This window comes from Saccopteryx leptura, chromosome 9, assembly GCF_036850995.1.
Source record: "Saccopteryx leptura isolate mSacLep1 chromosome 9, mSacLep1_pri_phased_curated, whole genome shotgun sequence".
Lineage (NCBI taxonomy): Eukaryota > Metazoa > Chordata > Mammalia > Chiroptera > Emballonuridae > Saccopteryx > Saccopteryx leptura.
The window spans coordinates 22,384,064-22,402,239 of record NC_089511.1 but is presented as its reverse complement, the minus strand read 5'-3'; the positions used below and the strand labels follow the sequence as shown (position 1 = coordinate 22,402,239).

The 18,176-nt window shown below is 43.1% G+C and overlaps 1 protein-coding gene across 4 annotated transcripts in view; it reads left to right on the top strand.

The window, feature by feature from the left end:
• Positions 1-18,176, top strand: part of LOC136380711 (IST1 homolog) — a 450,214-nt gene that overhangs the window by 423,616 nt on the left and 8,422 nt on the right. The window contains exons 1-4 of one of the 4 annotated variants that reach the window (XM_066348758.1): positions 8,781-9,241; positions 13,729-13,831; positions 14,207-14,387; positions 15,329-15,416. In XM_066348758.1, coding sequence (XP_066204855.1) covers positions 13,744-13,831; positions 14,207-14,387; positions 15,329-15,416 — 357 coding nt within the window. In that variant the 5' untranslated portion in view covers positions 8,781-9,241; positions 13,729-13,743. Of the gene's footprint in view, positions 1-8,780; positions 9,242-9,603; positions 9,732-13,728; positions 13,832-14,206; positions 14,388-15,328; positions 15,417-18,176 lie in introns of those variants that run through there. The other 3 variants (XM_066348756.1, XM_066348760.1, XM_066348759.1) reach the window with 3 other exon arrangements.

Genomic DNA, 18,176 nt, shown 5'->3' with positions numbered 1-18,176 from the left:
CAATGATTTTGTTAGGGCTTTACATTATAATACTGGTAGGACAATTGAAAGAATTTCATTTAAAAATTTATTTAAGATATAATAATACACCATGAATTTCATCCTTAAGTGTACATAATTCAGTGGTTTTTACTATATTCACAGATTGTGCAATATCACCATTATCTAATTTTTAAATGTTTTCATCACCCCCCAAAAAACCACACACCCATTAGCAGTCACTGCCTAATTCTTCCTTCTGCAGCACCTGGCATTCACTATTTTCTGTCTCTATGGATTTGCCTATTCTGGGCATTTCATATAAATGGGATCACCCAACAGGGGGCCTTTTGTGTCTGGCTCCTTTCACTTGGCATAATGTTTTCAAGGATCATCCATGTTTTATAATTTCATTCCTTTTTTTATGGGTACATAATAGTATTCCATTGTATGGATATACAGTACCACATTTCACTTCCATTCATTTGTTGATGAATATTTGTATTGTTTCCACTTTTTGGCTATTCTGAATAATGTTGCTGTGAACATTAGTGTAAAATTTTTATATGAACATGTTTTTACTTCTCTCAGGAGTGGAATTTTTGAATCATAGGGTAACTCTATGTTTAACTTAAATTTTTTAAAAATTATTCATTGATTTTACAAAGACAGAGAGAAGTGAGGGGAGAGAGAGAGAGAGAGAGAAACATTCATTTGTTGTTCCACTTAACTGTGCATCTATTGGTTGCTTCCCAAATGTGCGATGTGTACCCTGACCTGGGATCCAACCAGCAACCTTGTCATTCTGGGATGAAGCTCTAAGGACTGAGCTAACTAGCCAGGTCTATGATTAATTTTTAAAGGAATTACCAAACTGTTTTCCAAAGTGCCTGCATCAATTTATATACCTACCAGCAATATATGAGGGGTCAAATTTCTCTACACCATGGGCTACACGTGTCATCTTTTTCATTATAGCCATCAAGTGGATATGAAGTGATACCGCATTGTGGGGTTTTTTTTGTAATTGATTGATTTTAGAGAGAGAAAGTGGGAAAGGTAGACAGAGAGAGAGAGAGAGAGAAGCATTCTATTTGTTGTTCCACTTAGTCTTGCATTCACTGGTTGCTTCTTGTATGTGCCCTGACCAGGGATTGAACCAGCAACCTTAGTGTTTCAGGAAGACACAAGGACTGAGGTTACTGGCCAGGGCCTCTCACAGTGGTTTTGCTTTGCATTTTCCTGAAAACTAAGAATGTTGAATATCTTCTCATGTGATTTTTATTGACCATCTATACAATTTCCATGCTCATTTTAAAGTTGGTTTGTCTTTTTGTAAGAGTTGTTTTTAAAATTCGGGATACTAGACCCTTATAGGATATATTTGCAAAAATTATCTTCCATTCTGTAGACTGTCTTTATTTTCTTGATAGTGTTCTTGGAAGCACCAAAATTTTTTATTTATATGAAATTCAATTTATATATTTTTTTCTTTGGTTGCTTGTGATTTAGGTGTCATTTCTAAGCAACTGTAATGAAGATTTACACCTATGTTTTCTTCTAAGAGTTTTAAAAACTCTTACTTTTAAGCCTGACCTGTGGTGGCGCAGTGGATAAAGCGTTGACCTGGAATGCTGAGGTTGCCGGCCCAAAACCCTGGGCTTGCACAGTTGAGGCACATATGGGAGTTGAAGCTTCCTGCTCCTCCCCCCTCTGTCTCTCTCTCTCTCTCTCAATCTCTCTCTCTCTCTCTCTCTTTCCTCTAAAATGAATAAATAAATAAAAATAATTTAAAAAAAAACTCTTACCTTTAAGTCTTTGACCCATTTTGGATTAGTTTTTGTATAAGGCTGAGGCAGTGAGGTACAACTTTATTCCCTGTGAATATCTAGTTTTACCAGCACTATCTGTTGAACTGTCAACAGTCTGTTCTTCCTCTCACTGAATTGTCTTGTCATCCTTGTTGAAAAATTAATTGACCATAAATGTAGGAGGTTTATTTCTGGATTTTCATTTCTTTTTTCTTTTTTTTTTTTTAATTTTATTCATTTTTTTTTTAGAGAGGAGAGAGAGGGAGAGAGAGAGAAGGGGGAGGAGCTGGAAGCATCAACTCCCATATGTGCCTTGACCAGGCAAGCCCAGGGTTTCGAACCGGCGACCTCAGCATTTCCAGGTCAACGCTTTATCCACTGCGCCACCACAGGTCAGGCTGGATTTTCATTTCTATTCCATTTATCTAAATGCCTGTTTTTATGCCAATATCATACAGTCTTTTTAATTTATTTTTGTTTTTGGCCAGAAGCAGCTGTGTTTAATTGGGGAGGTGTTTTTTTTTGTTTGTTTGTTTTGTTTTTTGTATTTTTCTGAAGCTAGAAACTGGGAGACAGACAGACTCCCGCATGCGCCCGACCGGGATCCACCCAGCACGCCCACCAGGGGGCGACGCTCTGCCCACCAGGGGGCGATGCTCTGCCCCTCCGGGGCATCGCTCTGCCACTACCAGAACCACTCTAGAGCCTGGGGCAGAGGCCAAGGAGCCATCCCCAGCGCCCGGGCCATCTTTGCTCCAATGGAGCCTCAGATGCGGGAGGGGAAGAGAGAGACAGAGAGGAACGAGAGGGGGAGGGGTGGAGAAGCAAATGGGAGCTTCTCCTGTGTGCCCTGGCCGGGAATCGAACCCGGGACTTCTACACGCCAGGCCGACGCTCTACCATTGAGCCACCCGGCCAGGGCTTTTTTTTTTTTTTTTAATGTCATACAGTCTTGATAAGAACCTCATATTTTAAGGAGATAGTTTAAGTTTTTGAATTTATATTTAAATTCTGAGTTATAAGCTTTCATTCCTTTGAATTCATTTTAGAAAAACATAAACTTTTCTAAGATGATTATAGTGATGACAAATGTCATGAAAACAATCTGACTTGAGAACTGTCTCTCTCTTTTTTTCTGGTATGTGCCCTGACCAGGGTTGAACTCACAACCTTGGTGTATTGGGATGAGTGACCCAGCCAGGGCTGAGCACTCTCTTTTAATCTTACATGTGAGCCCTTTAATGCATTTTTCTTTTCATGTGTTGATAAATTCAATACACATCAATTGAAGAAAAAACAGAAGGCAAATTATTATGGAAATATGGATATATGGAAGGAATATGATGCCAATAAAGTCTCAAGATCTGGTTTCAAGATCTGATCCTGGCACTTAAAACTATTGACCTTGTGCCTGACCTGTGGTGGCACAGTGGATAAAGCGTCGACTTGGAAATGCTGAGGTCACCGGTTCGAAACCCTGGGCTTGCCTGGTCAAGGCACATGTGGGAGTTGATGCTTCCAGCTCCTCCCCCCTTCTCTCTCTGTCTCTCCTCCCTCTCTCACTGTCTCTCCCTCTCCTCTCTAAAATGAATAAATAAAATAAAATAAATTAAAAAAAAAAACAAAAACTATTGACCTTGTATTGGTCACTGTATAGCTCTAAGTTCCACTAATAATAACCAAAAATCATTTCTGATCTACAGCTGCTTCATAGGAATGTGTGAGCCTCAAATTAAGGTAACGTGCTTGTAAGTACCCTGTAAACTGCAACATTCCAGAGATGGTTAATATTTGTAAGTAGCCCTAATTAATAAGTTCTCTGAAGAATCATTCCATAGACACTCTAAAAAATGCTCTTGATTTTTGCTTAGGTCTTAGGAAGATAGATGTCCAGAGCGGTTCCTCTCACATTATATATTTTTAAGCCTAAAAGCTTTCTTGAGACTTTCATGTTTTTAAATGTTGTTAATACTTAAAAAAAAAAAGGCAAATTACTTTGCCCATCATCTTTCCCTTCTCTCTTATACATTGCTTAGTACTTTCTTCCATTACAGGAGTCAGAAAACTTTTTCTTTTCTTTTTTTTTCTTTTTCTTTTTTTTTGTATTTTTCTGAAGCTAGAAACGGGGAGGCAGTCAGACAGACTCCTGCATGCGCCCGACCGGGATCCACCCGGCATGCCCACCAGGGGACGATGTTCTGCCCATCCAGGGCGTCACTTTTGCGACCAGAGCCACTCTAGCGCCTGGGGCAGAGGCCAAGGAGCCATCCCCAGTGCCCGGGCCATCTTTGCTCCAATGGAGCCTCAGCTGCAGGAGGGGAAGAGAGAGACAGAGAGGAAGGAGAGGGGGAGGGGTGGAGAAGCAGATGGGCACTTCTCCTGTGTGCCCTGGCGGGGAATCAAACCCGGGACTTCTGCACGCCAGGCCGACGGTCTACCACTGAGCCAACCGGCCAGGGCCAGCAAACTTTTTCTGTAAAGTGCCAGCTAGTAAATATTTCAGGCTTTGTGGACAACATAGGGTTTTATCACATATTCCCCCCCCCCTTTTCTTTTACAGTCGTTTGACAACATAAAAACCAGTCTCAGATGGAGGGGCTGTACAAAAACAGGCCTGACCAATGTTGGCCTGAAAGCCTGTTAGAACTCTTATTCTTCTGGTTTCAAGCAGGTTTTAGTTTCAGCCGTTAGTTATAATCTTTTGTACAAAAAAAAGTATTACTGCCTGACTATGCTGTGGCACAGTGGATAGAGCGTTGGACTGGGATGTGGAGGACCCAGGTTCGAGATCCCGAGCTCGCCAGCTTGAGCGCGGGCTCATCTGGTTTGAGCAAAATAAAACTCACCAGCTTGGACCCAAGGTAAGGCACATATGAGAAAGCAATCAATGAACAACTAAGGTGTTGCAACGAAAAAAACTGATGATTGATGCTTCTCATCTCTCTCCGTTCCTGTCTGTCTATCCCTCTCTATCCCTCTCTCTGGCTCTCTCTGTTTCTGTAAAAAAACAAAACAAAACAGTATTACTGGTTAGTTAACCAAAGAAATGTTATGTGTTATTTTTTATCCTAACAACAAAATAGGATTTACAAGTGAAACAATGTTAGTTTGATTTTTTGGATTATGTTTAGCATCTGAATAAAAATGGTCTATTCAGCTAGGCACAGAGATACTGTTTTGTCAGTGGCTGGTTGTGGCACAATTCACATTGATGTATTTGTAAGATATAAATGATTGCTGAATCTACACCATTGCTGAGCAGGAAGTTTTTCTAAATGAATCAGATCATTTTTAGCAAGACATGGGCTCAATGAAACTTTTCACACATCTTTCCTGTTTTTTGAACAGTGTTGTAATAATGTTAGGGACTCAAAAAGTTATCTAAACACACTCTGCTACTGAATGCATTGGGAAATAGGGACTTGCATACATTGGTGGTGGTGGTGGTGTAAATTGAGACTTCCTCTTTGAAGGGTGATTTGGCACTATTTGTTAACATTAAAAATATACCTACCCTTTGACCCAGTTCTTCTGATTCTGGGAATTTACCCAATAAGTACAATTCATACAGGCAAATATATAGTCATGGTTTGCAATATTGTTTATAGAGGCAAAATATTGGAAATAATCTAAATACTCATCAATAGAGCAATATATATACTTAGAATAATATATTCCAAAAATTAATAATGGCATGGAAAGTGTTACATAGGTCTTTTGTTTTACTATACCTTACATATATACTGCTCACAAAAATTAGGGGATATTTCAAAATGAATATGAAGCGATAAAAAAAAGCATTTGAATTTCTTTGTATTAAACAAGAACATCAGAAAAGCAAAGGACAAGTCAAAGAAAGTTGCTCAACTATGCAAATGAGATGCAAAACCAACTTTTATTTCATTGGTGAAAATGCACTATACAAAAGGCTGAAAGAATTGGAGTAACTGCATGTTCCGTGATTCTCTAATTTTTGTGAGCAGTGTATATTCTCAAATTACTATAGTAAAGATCATAAACATATTTGTATTTTTTTAAGAGAGAGAGAGAGAGAGAGAGAAAGGGACAGACAGGAAGGGAGTGAGATGAGAAGCATCAATTCTTTATTGCAGCACCTTAGTTGTTCATTGATTGCTTTCGCATATGTGCCTTAACCAGGGGGATCCAGCCAAACCAGTGACCCCTTGCTTAAGCTGTGAGCTTTGGGCTCAAGCCAGTGAAAATGGAGTCACGTCTACAATCCCATGCTCAAGCTGGCAACCCCACAATCAAGCTGGATGAGCCTGCGCCCAAGCTGGCGACCTCAGGGTTTTAAACCTGGGTTTTTGGCGTTTTAGGACAACGCTCTATCCACTGCGCTGTCTGGTCAGGCAACATACTGGTACTCGTAAAATAAAACAAAACGAAGGTATTGGATTCAGCCCCTTTTATTATCCTTTTAAATTAAATGTGGAATAGAATCAGAATACTGTATACTTATTGCTGGGACGTTGGCTTAGTCCGGTAGTTTCTGGAAGAAAACTATCATTTTCCATGTAGATATATGATAGCCCACACACTTTTTGTTCCTTAAGTATTTGGTGCCTGTGGTGGGGCAGCCAACCTGGAACCCTGAGGTCGCCATTTCCAAAACATGGGATTGCCCAGTCAGGCACATATGACAGCAAGGAATAAACAGCTAGAGTGAAGCAACTACTTCTCCTTCCCCCCACCCCACTGTAATGCTGGTGGCTGTGGCCAGACAGGTTCACACTGGATTCCGGCAGACGGTAGAGAAATTGCGGAGCCAGAAAGTGTCAGGCCATACCCGTTTATTGGAGGCTTGCAAAGACGGGAGAGCAAATAAACAACAGGGAAAAAGCTAATAAACAAAGAAAAATCTGCTATTCACAGTAAGGGCAAAAGAATAAGAAAAACCACACTTCACGGTGGTGTGCCCCAAAAGTGATAAGGCAAAATTGCAGCCCAGGGGGAAGCACCTATGGCCTTATATAGGCTATGCCCACGTGACTCTGCCAGGTGCTCACACACTAATCAAGCAAAGTGCTTGCAGCTGGTAAACCCATGCGCAAGCCTAACACAGCTGCCCCATACCCACCCTAAAAATCAATAAATAAAATCTTTAAAAATATATATTTGGGCCTGACCTGTGGTGGCACAGTGGATAAAGCGTCAACCTGGAAACGCTGAGGTCACCGGTTCAAAAAAACTCTGGGCTTGCCTGGTCGAGGCACATATGGGAGTTGATGCTTCCTGCTCCTCCCCCCTTCTCTCTCTCTCTCTCTCTCTCTCTCTCTCTCCCCTCTCTATAATGAATAAATAAAATCTAATATATATATATATATATATTTGGAAGTAAGTTGCAGATATCATGACCCTTCACTTTTACATAGTTCAGCATGCATCTCAACTACATTACAACTATATACACCTAGAAAAATTAACAATAATTTCATAAGATCTAATATTGAGTACATATTCAAACTTCCCAAATTGTTCCCCCAAATAATCTATTTTTTTCTAACCAGGGTCCAACTGAGTTTTATATATTTCATTTGGTTATTATGTCTCTTTAGTCTTTTAATCTAGAGCCAGTTTTCTTGTAGATAAAAAGCACAGTATTTTGTGTGTGTGTGTGTGTATTTTTCTGAAGCTGGAAATGGGGAGGCAGTCAGACAGACTCCCGCATGCGCCCGACCGGGATCCAACCGGCATGCCCACCAGGGGACGATGCTCTGCCCATCCGGGGCGTCACTCTTGCGACCAGAGCCACTCTAGCGCCTGGGGCAGAGGCCATGGAGCCATCCCCAGTGCCTGGGCCATCTTTTGCTCCAATGGAGCCTCGGCTGCGGGAGGGGAAGAGAGAGACAGAGAGGAAGGAGAGGGGGAGGGGTGGAGAAGCAGATGGGCGCCTCTCCTGTGTGCCCTGGCCGGGAATCGAACCCGGGACTCCCGCACGCTGGGCCGACGCTCTACCGCTGAGCAAACCGGCCAGGGCCAAAAAGCACAGTATTTTTAAATTCATTCATGTAAACTTCACATAGTAACGCCGAGGTCCACCCTTGTCTCATGACCGCATCGCAATTTAACCAACCACAATTTTGTTCTGGGTAAATGCAGCCTCTACAGCAGGGGGCAGATTACGTCCTTCCAGCAGCCGCGAGTCCAGGAAACCTCTTCCAAACGCTAAGGCGGGTGAATGGTTTTCAAGTTAAAAACAAAGAGAACTAAATGGAAAGGTTTCCTCTGCATACAGACATAAGGTTAATTGCCGGGGAGTGTGGTGCTAAGGAGACACGCCACCGAGTTCAGTAACACAGACTGTAGAGGTTCTGGTTGGAAGATCAGACCTGCTTGTAAAACGGGGCAGTAGTAACCCAAGGCATAGACCAGGGGTCCCCAAACTACGGCCCACGGCCGCATGCGGGCCCCCTGAGGCCATTTATCCGGCCCCCCGCCGCACTTCCGGAAGGGGCACCTCTTTCATTGGTGGTCAGTGAGAGGAGCCTAGTTCCCATTGAAATACTGGTCAGTTTGTTGATTTAAATTTACTTGTTCTTTATTTTAAATATTGTATTTGTTCCTGTTTTGGTTTTTTTACTTTAAAATAAGATATGTGCAGTGTGCATAGAGATTTGTTCATAGTTTTTTTTTTATAGTCTGGCCCTCCAATGGTCTGAGGGACAGTGAACTGGCCCCCTGTGTAAAAAGTTTGGGGACCCCTGGAGGGGGGAGGGTGACGGGTCGGATAGACAGCCCCGAGTTGTCAGAGAAGGGTCGACACCTGCTCGGCCATTCCATCCGAAGAAAGACCCCGAGACTGAGGAGTAAAGGTCTCCAGGGCGAGAGGAGTCGAGAGAGATAAGGGAGCAAACCTCAGGGAGTAACTCTGGGTGTGTGAAAGGCCGTACTGGAGCCGGTTTTTCCAGGGCGTGGAACAATCCGGAACAAGGTGCTAGCCACGAATTTCGTTACCCGGTTGCCTGCGCCCAGGGCAGGCCCTGCAGAATTCCCGGCACGCCCCTAGCAGCTAAGTCAGGTTGAGTGGTCAGGGGTGCCTGGCGTGGCGTGGCGCGACGCACCACCACCGTGCCTGCGCCGCGGGAAGTAGTCCCCGGTCGCGCCGGGTCTTAAGGGAGCAGGGCGAGGGAGCCCTGAAGTCCGTGGGCGTGAGTCCCGGGAGCGGCGGACACTCAGCCAATCCCGGGAAAGGAGAGCGTGGTTCGCTCGCCCAAGGATCCCTCCGCCCGCGTTGGCTGTGCTGAGGCCGAGGGGGCCGCCATTTTGGATCCTGAGCTTGGATTCTGGGTTCCGTCTCTGCCGTTTTCACGCCTGGTTTCGGTCAGGTGAGTGTGGCACCCTCAGCGTCAAGGGTCTTTGTTTTCCTCCTCGCACTGGGGCCGGGAGTTAGAAGCCCTCAGCCCGGGGGTTCAGACGACCCTGAGTGGCAGGTGAGGAGAAAGAAAAGGGTCGTGAATGTGGGGGGTCAGGCCGGAGGGGCAGCAGCGCGGGACGCCGCCCGACGCCGGGGCCGCGACAGGGTCGCGAACCGCTTGCAGACTGCTGGTCCGGGCTCCGTGAAGCCGCCGAACTTTCCTGCGGTCCTCCCTATCCCGCGGCGCCTGGGCCCCGCGCCCCTGGGTGGAAGGGCGGGGCCTGAGCCGGGCCCGCGGCCCCTCCCCCGTTCCCGCGGGCCCGGAAAGACCGAAAGATGCCGGGAAGGCTGTGCCTACGAGTCCGCCGGCCTCCTGGACTGGCTCCTGGGCCGCCCGCAGCTGGGGCCCCTTTGGCTGGAGGAAATCGTCTTTTTCCCCAGCCTGTCTGCCGAGAGACCGCGCGAGGAGCCGCGGCCGCCCTGGCCCCTCGCTTTGTGTTCTCTGCGCTCGGCCGGGCACTTGCTACTCGACCTGCGTAAAATTTCCCAGACGCGCGAGAGCTTGTGTAAGAATCAGGTGATAGGAGAGGCCCGGGAGAGCCGCTTTCCTTCTCGGTAGTAGTCGACTTAAAACGGAGAGCTTGCCTTGCCCTGGCGGGGAGCTCGTTTGCTTAGAGCCTTGTCCCAAGACGCCGAGGTGGCTTGTGCGCTCCGCGGTCCGGGCCCTTGGAAGACTCAACGACAGAGTGTGAGAATAAGTGCAACACCAAGTCGATGTTTCTCTCTCTAAAATCAGTAAAAACAAATATTTTTTTTAAATTAAAAAACAACAACAAACAGCTAGTGTTTTAACTGTTCTTGGGGATTGTAATTTTTCTGTCATGCTTACGTATATATTACTATTTTTTTAACGTGTTGTGAAATTGTCGAACAGAAGAGTATAACAACTTATCTTCCTTCAACAGTAGTCAATTTAGGATCACTCTTGTTTTATTTATACCACCTTTATGTAATTATTCAATAAAATAGTCGATTTATGTACAACCCCCCCCCCCCAAGTACCCCAAGTAGAAGCCTTTTGACTACTGTACCTACAAACCAATAGTTCACAGGAAATTTTATTTTTACAGCATTTTTTTCCCTTAGGATTTTATTTATTAAGTTTACAGAGATAAGGTGTGGGGGGTGAGAAGTATCACTCATAGTTGCTCCACTTGAATTGTTCATTGATTGCTTTTTGTATGTTCCTTGACCTGGCCTGGCAAGCTCAGGGTTTCAAACTGGTGACCTCAGTGTTCCAGATTGACGCTTTATCCACTGCTCCACCACAGGTCAGGCTGTTTATTTATTTATTTTTTTTAATAGGCTGTTTATTTTATTGATTAGAGAGACAGGAAGGGAGAGACAGACAGGAGCATAGACCTTTCCCCCTATATGTGCCCTGACTGGGTTTCGAACTGGCAACCTCTGCGCTTCGGGAAGATGCTCTAACCAACTGAGCTGTCTGGCCAGGGCATGTTCCACATCTTCTTTATTCAATCCTCCATCAAAGGACACAGGTTTCCATTTCTTGGCTGCTGAGAATACTGCAATGAACATAAGGAGTACATACTATATATATTTATAAATAAATGTTTTCAAATATTAGGGGTAAATACACAGAAGAGAGATTGCTGAAGTCATATGGTTAGCTTTATTCTTAATTTTTCTGAGGATCCTCCATACTGTTTTCCATAGTGGCTGTACCAATTTACATTCCCAGCAGCAGTGTATAAGTGTTCCTTTATCCTATTCTGACTTACTTGTCTTATTGATAATAGCCATTCTAACAGGTATGAGGTATGTCTCTTTGTGGTTTTGATTTGCATTTCCCTTAGAGCTAGTGAAGTTGAACATCTTTTCATATATCTTTTGACCATTAGTATAGCTTTTTGGGAAAAGATCAGAATCTCTGCTCATTTTTAAATAGGATTGTTTTCTTATTGTTGAGTTTATATGTATGAGTTCTTTATATATATGTTTTGGATATTAGCCCTTTTTAGAGGTATTGTTTGTAAACTTATTCTGCCATTTGGTTAGTTGCCTTTTTTTGTTCATGGTTTCTTTTGCTGTGTAGAAGCTTTAGTTTGATATACAGTAGTTGCATTCATTTAATTTTGCTTTTACTTCCCTTGTGTTTGGGTCAAGGTCACCAAAGCCTCTCTGAGACCAAGGTTGGTAAGTTTAGTTCGTATGCTAGTACGTATGCTTTCTTCTAGAGACTTTGTTATTTCATGTTTTTTTTTGTGTGTGTGTGTTTTTTACAGAGAGAGAGACGGGGGGGGGGGGGGGAATAGATAGGGACAGACAGGCAGGAATGGAGAGAGATGAGAAGCATCAGTCATCAGTTTTTCATTGTTCATTGATTGCTTTCTCATATGTGTCCTGACCGTGGGCCTTCAGTAGACTGAGTAACCCCTTGCTCAAGCCAGCGACCTTGGGTCCAAGCTGGTGAGCTTTGCTCAAACCAGATGAGCACTCGCTCAAGCTGGCGACCTCGGGGTCTCGAACTTGGGTCCTCTGCATCCTAGTCCAGCGCTCTATCCACTGCGCCACCACCTGGTCAGGCTCAGGTCTTATATTTAAGTCTTTAATCCATTTTGTGTATTGTGTCAAATACCATTCTACTTTCTTTCTTTTGCATGTGGTTTTCCCATCATTTATTGAAGAGGCTTTTCTTTCTCCAGTGTATGTTTTTTGGCTCCTTTGTCAAAAATTAGCTGCCTATGTATGTGTGGGTTTATTTCTGGGCTCTTAGTTCTTTTGTGTTTGTATGTGTCTTTTCCTGTCAGTACCATACTGTTTTGATTATTGTAGCTTTGTAGTATAATTTGAAGTCAGGGAATGTGATACCTCCAGCTTTGTTCTTTTTTCTTGGGATTGCTTTGGCTATTTTCTCTCTTTTGTGGTTCCATACAAATTTGATTTTTTGTTCTATATCTTTGGAAAATTGCCTTTGGGATATTGATGGGGGTGGCATTAAATCTGTATATTGCATAGGTAATATGGGCATTTTAATTATGTAGATTCTTGCAATCCACAAACAAGGAATATTTTCCATTCCTTTGTGCCTTCATCAATTTCCTTCAACAGTGACCTGTAGATTTCAGTGTATAGATCCTTCACTTCCTTTGTTAACTTTATTCCTAGTTATTTTATCCTTTATGTTGCAGTTGCAAATGGAATATTTTTTTTTTTTTTTACAGAGACAGAGAGTCAGAGAGAAGGATAGATTGAAACAGACAGGAACGGAGAGAGATGAGAAGCATCAATCATCAGTTTTTTATGACACCTTAGTTGTTCGTTGATTGATTTCTCATATGCGCCTTGACCATGGGGCTACAGCAGACTGAGTGACCCCTTGCTCAAGCCAGGGACCTTGGGTCTAAGCTGGTGAGCTCTGCTCAAACCAGATGAGCCCACACTCAAGCTAGCGACCTCGGGGTCCTGAACCTGGGTCCTCCGCATCCCAGTCCGACGCTCTATTCACTGCACCACCGCCTGGTCAGGCACAAATGGAATTGTTTTCTTCACTTTTTCCCTGATATTTCTTTGCTAGTATATAAGAATGCAGGGGATTTTTGTACATTGATTTTTGTATCCTACAACTTTGCTGTATTTGTTTCTGGGTCATCTTTTTTTTTTTTAAGTTTTGTTTGTTTGTTTAGTTTTTTTCCATTGATGAGAGAAAAGCATGGACTCATTGTTTCATTTAGTTGTGTACTCATCGATTGCTTCTTGTATGTGTCCTGATTGGGGGGGGTTTGACCCCTCAACCTCTAGTACACGAGGTCGACGCTTTACCCACTGAACTACCCAGCCAGAGCTGTTTCTGATAGTCTTCTGGTGTAATCTTTAGGCTTTTCTATATATAGAATCATATCATCTGGAAAAAGTGACAATTTTACTTCTTATTCCCAATTTGGATGCCTTTTATTTCTTTCTCTTGCCTGATTGCTCTGGCTAGGACTTTAAGTACTGTTGAATAAGATGGGTGGGCCTGACCTGTGGTGGTGCAGTGGATAAAGCGTCGACCTGGAAATGCTGAGGTCACCGGTTCGAAACCCTGGGCTTGCCTGGTCAAGGCACATATGGGAGTTGATGCTTCCAGCTCCTCCCCCCCTTCTCTCTTTCTGTCTCTCCTCTCTCTCTCTCTCTCTCTCTCTCTCTCTCTCTCTCTGTCTCTCCTCCTCTCTAAAATGAATTAAAAAAAATGGAAAAAAAGATGGGTGAGAGTTGGTATTCTTTTCTTGTTCCTGATCTTAGAGGAAAAGCTTTCAGTTTTAAGTTGAGATTTTGGGGAGAAATAGGAGGCCTTCCTGCTTTTTATTAGCCCAGACCTACACCTAATTAGTTCTCCACACAACAGCCAGAAATATCTTTTAAATTGTGAATCAGATCATGTCATTTGCCTTTCTAATGAAAACCTCTCTAGTTTATAATGTTAAATAATCCACTCTCTAACTGGTTTTAGTTTCTGAACTAATTTTAACTTACAGTGGTCATTATGCTTATTTTTTTCAGGAAGAACATCACAGCATGCTGGGCTCTGGATTTAAAGCTGAGCGCTTACGAGTCAATTTGAGATTAGTTATAAACCGTCTTAAACTATTGGAGAAAAAAAAAAGTGAGTAATGCATGATTGCCTTATATTTTCTCTCCCAAAATACATCACTGGGTCCTAGCACCCCAGTATTGGCTCTTTCAGGAAGTCTTAGGGATCCTTTATCCTTTAAACTAGGGATACATCTGTTTAGATTAAATCACTTTGTTGTAGGGAAAGGGACATACCCTGTTGTTGTAGAATAGGTAACATGACTCCTGGAATTTCTGGCTACATAAACAATAGAGAGACAAAGTAGCAAATTCTGGACTAGATTTACTAAGGGAATATGAGCTGGGACATAATAGCAACACCCACTTGTCTCTGTTGGGGTGGAGGTCTGCTGTGGGCCTGGGCCTAGTGTTCTACTGTGTGACTAGAGTGCAATTTGTGCCTTAGCGGAACTGGCCCAGAAAGCAAGGAAGGAGATTGCTGACTATCTAGCGGCTGGGAAAGATGAACGCGCTCGGATCCGTGTGGAGCACATTATCCGAGAAGACTACCTCGTGGAGGCCATGGAGATCCTGGAGCTGTATTGTGACCTGCTGCTGGCCCGGTTTGGCCTCATTCAGTCTATGAAGTAAGATTGTTCTCTGTGTGTGTGTTTTTTGGATGTATAGTTGATGTAGGAAAACTACACATAATTAACGTATATAGTTAGATGAGTTTGGACATATGCATATATCTGTATACAAATACCACAGTCAAGGCGATGAACATCACCTCCAAAAGTTTCCTTATTTTCTCTCCCTTTCTTTTTTGGTAAGAATACATGTCATGTACCCTTTTAACAAAATTTTAAGGACACAGTATAGTTGTTGTTTTTTTAAGATTTTATTTATTGATTTGTGGGGGGGGGGTGAGTAGGAAGCATGAACTCGTAGCAATTGCTTCTCATATGTGCCTTGACTGAGCAAGTCCAGGGCCTGGAACCAAGAACTTTAGTGTTCTAGGTTGAGGCGTTATCCATTGTGCCATCATAAGCCAGGCTAGTATTGTTAATTATAGGCACAGTGTTGTTCAGCAGATCTTTGGAACTCACTAATCTTCTATAATATTAATGAGTTAAGACGTTTTGATCAAAGACCTAAATAAAATTACCTCTGGGATTTGAGAAAGGAGTAATATTAGTCTTCCTACATGTGGGGGGCTAGCACTAAGGGACTATTTCACATACCCAAGCACCTCTTTTCTACTATTCACTTGAAGGCCTGATCTCAGAGTAGACAACTGTTGAAAAGAAAATACGGTATCTAAACTCAAGATGCCTAAACTCAAGATGCCTAAGTTTGAGTCTTGGCTGAAGCATTTCCTGACTTTATGACCTTGGGTGCATCGTTTAGTTTGAGTTTTCCAAGAGGTAAAATAGGATGATGGAAATGGCTAGAAGTTTTAGAGTTACTGAAAATTTAATGAGATTTGTGAAATAGCTTAAGAGGCTATCTGGTATATCATACAAATGTTAGGATTGTTGGTTTGTTTCAAAGAATGTTAAATCTTACTAATTTTTTCCTTAATTAGGGAGCTAGATTCTGGTCTGGCTGAATCTGTGTCTACTCTTATCTGGGCTGCTCCTCGACTCCAGTCAGAAGTGGCTGAGTTGAAAATAGTGAGTATAACCAGTTTCAGATTTTCATGTTGTTACAAAGATTGGTTAACATAGGTCATTTCTGATTATTTGACCAAGTATTTTCCTTTTTTAAGATTTATCTATCAGGCGGTGGCACAGTAGATAAGAGTGTCGACCTGGGACACAGAGGACCCAGGTTTGAAATCCTGAGGTTGCTGGCTTGAGCTCGGTGTGACTGGCTTGAGCGTGCAATCATAGATACAGCCCCATGGTCGCTGGCTTGAGCCAGGGGTCACTGGCTCGGCTAGAGCCGCTTGGTCAAAGCACATATGAGAGAGCAGTCACTGAACCACTAAGGTGCCACAGTGAAGAATTAATTGATGCTTATATCTCTCTCTGTCTGTCTGTCCTTTGTCTTTCTTTCTCGCTAAAAAGAAAAAAATGATTTTATTCATTTTAGAGAGAGAGAGAGGAATGGGACACATCAACTTGTAGTTGCTTCCCATATGTTCCTTGACCAGATAAACCTGGGGTATTGAACTGGTGACCTCAGTGTTCCAGGTCGAGCCTTTATCTACTGCGCCACCTCAGGTCAGGCTTGACCACGTATTTAGAATCCTTCTCATGCTGCCTTTGACACAGGTAGATTTTGTAAATTTGTTTCTAACTCCTTTTCAAGCCTTACATCATAGAAGACTGTTTTGCAAACTTGAGTAATTTTTTTTTTTCTTTTAACCAAGAAAGAGATTAGAAGGGAGAGAAATGAAAAGTATCAGCTTGTAGTTGTGGCACTTTTGTTCATTGATTGCTTCTCATAGGTGCCTTCACTGGGGGGCTCCAGTCGAGCCAGTGACCCCTTGCTCAAGGCAGCCACCTTGGGCTCAAGCCAGTGACCATGGGCTTCAAGTCAGCAACCATGGGGTCATGGGTCATGTCTCTGACCCCACGCTCAAGTCGTATGAGCCTGTGCTCAAGCCAGCAACCTCGGGATTTTGAACCTCTATCCATTGCGCTACCACTGGTCAGGCTTATAGTAACTTCCTGAGTGTTCTTCCTATGTCTGCTTTGGTGTTCTTTAGTATGTTTAGTAGTTGTTCCATTTCATCAGAACAACTGAGGGTTTTGTTAAAAAACACTGATATTACCCTGTCATTGTGCCTTTTTTTTTTTTTTTTTAACAGAGACAGAGTCAGAGAGGGATAGACAGGGACAGACAGACAGGAATGGAGAGATGAGAAGCATCAATCATTAGTTTTTTGTTGCACGTTGCGACACCTTAGTTGTTAGTTGTTCATTGATTGCTTTCTCATATATGCCTTGACCATGGGCCTTCAGCAGACCAAATAACCCCTTGCTTGAGCCAGCGGCCTTAGGTCCAAGCTGGTGAGCTTTTGCTCAAACCAGATGAGCCCGCCTCGGGGTCTCGAACTTGGGTCCTCCGCGTCCCAGTCCGATGCTCTATCCACTGCGCCATCACCTGGTCAGGCTCATTGTGCCTTGTTTTAAAGCTCTTTAGTGTCTTTCTGTTGTGCTTGTGATAGAAACAAAACTTCTGAAATTTGTCTACATGGCCCTACTTGTCTTATCTGCATTTCCTCCCACATTACTCCCTTAGCCTCTGCACTAGGGCTCACTGTCCTTGTTTTGGCTTGAGGATTGGCTGTTTTTCCACCAGAAACCTCTGCATATGCTGTTTTCTTTTCCTAAAATGCCCTTTCTTCCCTCCTTTAGTGAACTTCTAATCATCCTTTATATCTTAGAGAAGCATCACTTTCTTCTGGAAGTCTTACCTGACTTTTTGTTTTTTAAATTAAGTTTATGGGGGTGACATTAACATTATGAGGTTTAAGTGTATAGTTCTATAATAATCATCTGCATATTGTATTGTGTGCCCACTACCCAGTTACCTGACTTTTTAAGTCAGCTCTGATTCTGCTGTCATAAGCTGTGGATAGTATGGTTTACTTGCTTTCTCTGGGTAGCACTTTCACAGCTGCATTTGTACCTTTACCTGTGTGATTGGGTACTGTTTTCCTCCGAGATTACAAGACTCTAAATGTAGGAACAATGTCTGGTTTTGTTCACCAGTATATGTATAGTGTGGATCATAATGCTTAGAGTTTCACATATAGTTGCAGCTCAGTGGAGGATGCATATAAACCAATAATCAGTGTGAGCCTGTCAGGTTTTACAGACCCTGGCTCTTTACTACGCTATCCTGTAACAGCCTGTTTACTGTTGCTAGGAAGAAGCTTGAAGCAGTGGGTGGAATTGGTTTCCACTTACATTTTTAATTTTTTTTTACTTTTTTTACTTTTTACAGAGACAGAGTCAGAGAGAGGGATAGACAGGAACGGAGAGAGATGAGAAGCATCAATCATTAGTTTTTCGTTGTGACACCTTAGTTATTAATTGATTGCTTTCTCATATGTGCCTTGACCTCGGGCCTTCAGCGGACCAAGTAACCTCTTGCTCAAGCCAGTGACCTTGGGTCCAAGCTGGTGAGCTTTGCTCAAACCAAATGAGCCCGTGCTCAAGCTGGCGACCTTGGGGTCTCAAACCTGGGTCTACGGCATCCCAGTCCGATGCTCTATCCACTGCGCCTGGTCAGGCTACATTTTTAATTTTTTTAAAGAATAGACCTAATTTAAAATTTTTGTTTATTGATTTTATAGAGAGAGAAAGGGGGAGAGAGAGAGAGAGAGAGAGAGGCAGGAGCATAGATCTGCTCCTGTATGTGCCCTGACTGGGGATCGAACCGGCAACCTCTCAGCTTCAGGATGAAGCTCTAACCAGCTG